This window comes from Nestor notabilis, unplaced genomic scaffold, assembly GCF_000696875.1.
Source record: "Nestor notabilis isolate BGI_N333 unplaced genomic scaffold, ASM69687v1 scaffold29976, whole genome shotgun sequence".
Classification (NCBI taxonomy): domain Eukaryota; kingdom Metazoa; phylum Chordata; class Aves; order Psittaciformes; family Psittacidae; genus Nestor; species Nestor notabilis.
This window is the reverse complement of record NW_009932934.1, coordinates 1-2,938: the sequence shown is the minus strand read 5'-3', so window position 1 is coordinate 2,938 and position 2,938 is coordinate 1. Positions and strand designations below refer to the sequence as shown.

At 45.6% G+C, this 2,938-nt stretch overlaps 1 protein-coding gene across 1 annotated transcript in view; it reads right to left on the bottom strand.

The window, feature by feature from the left end:
- The window catches only part of MRPL37 (mitochondrial ribosomal protein L37), a gene marked incomplete at its 5' end in the record, with an annotated part of 3,949 nt that extends 1,190 nt beyond the window's left edge, over positions 1-2,759 (bottom strand). The window contains 5 exons of the mRNA XM_010016625.1: positions 168-371; positions 868-1,025; positions 1,225-1,410; positions 1,904-2,019; positions 2,576-2,759. Of these exons, the coding sequence (XP_010014927.1) occupies positions 168-371; positions 868-1,025; positions 1,225-1,410; positions 1,904-2,019; positions 2,576-2,759 (848 nt within the window). The remainder of the gene's footprint in view (positions 1-167; positions 372-867; positions 1,026-1,224; positions 1,411-1,903; positions 2,020-2,575) is intronic.
- Between the last annotated feature and the right edge of the window lie 179 nt (positions 2,760-2,938).

The following is a 2,938-nucleotide window of genomic DNA, read 5'->3' as shown; positions in this document are numbered from 1 at the left end:
CCCCAGCCCTGGCACTGTTCAAGGCCAGGTTGGACACAGGGGCTTGGAGCAACCTGCTCTAGTGGAAGGTGTCCCTGCCCGTGGCAGGGGACTGGAACTGGATGAGCTTTAAGGTCCCGTCCAACCCATTCAATGATTTCCAGGACCATTTCCAAAGTTTTCCTTACCAAAACAACTCCCTTCTTGACTATTGGAACACACAGGGCACCTTCGTAGAGATTTTGATCAGAGTCAATCCAGACTAGATTTTTTATGCCATCATTAGAGACAAGGTCTGTTGTATTTAACTGGAACACCATGAACTGGAAGAGCTGGCCGTCTGTGCCAATGCTTTGCACCACTACTGGCTGCTCCAAAACCTTGGGATCATTCTAGGAAAGAAGGGAGGGGGGAAGAGAACATTTACAAAGCCAGTTACTACAGAAATTGCATGAGTATTTGCTGATTCTGCACCTTCTACTTGTTTTAAAGCCAAAATCTTAATAAATGTATTGTTACCTTGCCCAGAAAATTACTCTAGTCAAACAAGTTTTGAATGTAGATTCTGTATTTTAATTAAAATTCCTCCCTCAGCCAGTAATGAAGTACCAATTTACATACACTGAGCTGTGGGATGGGTTAGTTTTACAGCTGAACTTACTCCCTGGTTACTACCCATTACCACTCGGATGTGTGTTATGAAAGACACTCATTGCTGAGCAATGGTTTTCTGGCTCAGCAGACACCAGTAACCATACCTGAAGGTTTAGAGTAAGACCTCTGGATCTGAACACTACTGGAACATGCCAGAGCGAGGGAATTTAATGACTCTTTCCACTAGAGAAAGAGCACAGGCCTAGCAAGTCAGCAGCAGTCTCCCATACGTACCCCATAGAGCATCCTGGCCTTTGCCAGCGCGTTGCCAAAAGCAAACATCAACATCTTGGCACGAAGCTGCTCTGGTCTGAACCTGTGAGGACGAATGTTGGCCGATTCCAGGAAGAACAGAGTGTGAGGGTGAGAGTATGGATAACCATCTTTAAAACCTAAATGGCAGATAATCACATCAGACATGGCTCAGCAGCAGACTACACAGCCAATGCTTCCTCCCGTATCTTCAGGAGCTGCTAAGGCAATTTGCCATGATTTCTTTGTTCCTGTGCCCAGATCCTCATTCCCACACATTCCCTACCCACGGCTGTCTCCAGGTTAACCTGAACACTAAGTCTGACAGTCTGTATTTACCTGTGTCATTGAGCTCTTTGTACACAATCACTTCCTGAAGATCAATGGTAGGAGAGATGGGATAGAAGGTCTCCAGAACATGTTCTTCAGTGGCTAGTACCTCCTCCTTGGAGGCTACTGGTGGTATTGGGGCCATAGAGTTCATAAGTATTCCATTCAGGCCACGAACCTGAAGGAGAATAGATTCTGGGGAGGAAAATTAGGCTACATTCAAACACTGCTGAAATAAGATTAAGGAAAGATGTATGCTTCCTTTTGGGCAGCAGCATTCTAGCAAGTTGCAGGTCTGCAAGGCTCACTCTCTCCCCCTCACCTCCAAACTCATCGTTCTTCTAAAATGTTAATTGCTGGTGTTCATTTCTGAACTAAACATACTTAGAACAATAACAATACAGATTTTGAACACAGAAAAATAAACAGTTCTAACACACTGGTTCCCTTCTCCCACTTACTGATATTGTTGATATTGCCTAACACCTAAATCCATCTCCTTAGGGCAAGTACCCTGCCACCACCCAAGGCTGCCCATGCTTACAGCACTATTTAGAACTGAAAGAATTACTTGGTTCCATAAATTGTTCTGTTTTATTCCAAGCCCTCAGCCTTAGAGCTAGCAGCTTTGTTACCCCTCTTATGTTAATGAAAAGAGCTAAATGCTTCCACCATAGCAGCAACTAACCTCTTTCCCATGTAGCTGCTATCCTGTAGTTTCTAGCCAACATTCTTTTAGCCAGAGAAGGATACTTTGCAGACATTAACCGACATATATGTATCAAGTCTTCAAACAATACTGGGCTTTAGAATAAGGAAGAGAAAGAAAAAGAGTTATATATACAAAATGTGATCACGATGGTGGGCAGATGCTTCTGGGACATGAAAGCTGTAATATTACTGTATGTTAAACACGTAACAGTGTAACATTTCCAAACAGTTAACACAGACTTCAGATTAATATCCCACACACCAGCCCTGTTCCAAGTTGGCAGATGTAATATGCTTACTGTTAGCTGTTTAAAAACTGACATTCTGCATCAGCTAGGGGTTGATCTCAAGTTGAAACACAGACCTTGGCCTGAGAGAAGCTTTGATGTAGAGTGCGTGTTTACATCGGTCCTACTGTCAATACACAGAATTGGGCTGGGGTTTTCTTGCTTGGTGGTGGTGGTTGTTTTGTTTGTTCTCCAAGTTGACCACTTGATACAAAGGATGTAACAGTTTTGCATGACAAGTGAATCAGCAGTAGATCTATGTGTGAATTTCCTCTGTAGCGTTAAGAACTCTGGTCCTTAAGCTACCTGCTTGAGGACCATCTTATTCTAACATCAGATCTTCCCTACGCCTGCAGACTCACCAATAATGTTCTCTCTTGGGAATAACTTCTGTCGTGTCCCAGAGCCTTGCGTGCGACACCGCCCGCTTCACCTCCTCCTCGTGGTCCTCCAGCTGATGAGCCGGGTTCTCAATGATGCTCCGCACGGACGGAGGCAAACCTTCCCCCAGCTTCGTCTTGGTGAGCCACTGCGCCTGCCGGACCCCTTCACACAACAACCAAGAGAACACGCGTTAACGAGGCCGCTGGGCGGGCTGGAAGCGTGGTTAAGTTCAGGACACAGACACGCAATTCCCCGCGCGTTCTACACGCTATGGGAGGTGACACCTTGGCCGGGGGGGGTAGGGGGGAAGAAGGGTAAGTGCTTCAACACGCTGCGCGGCC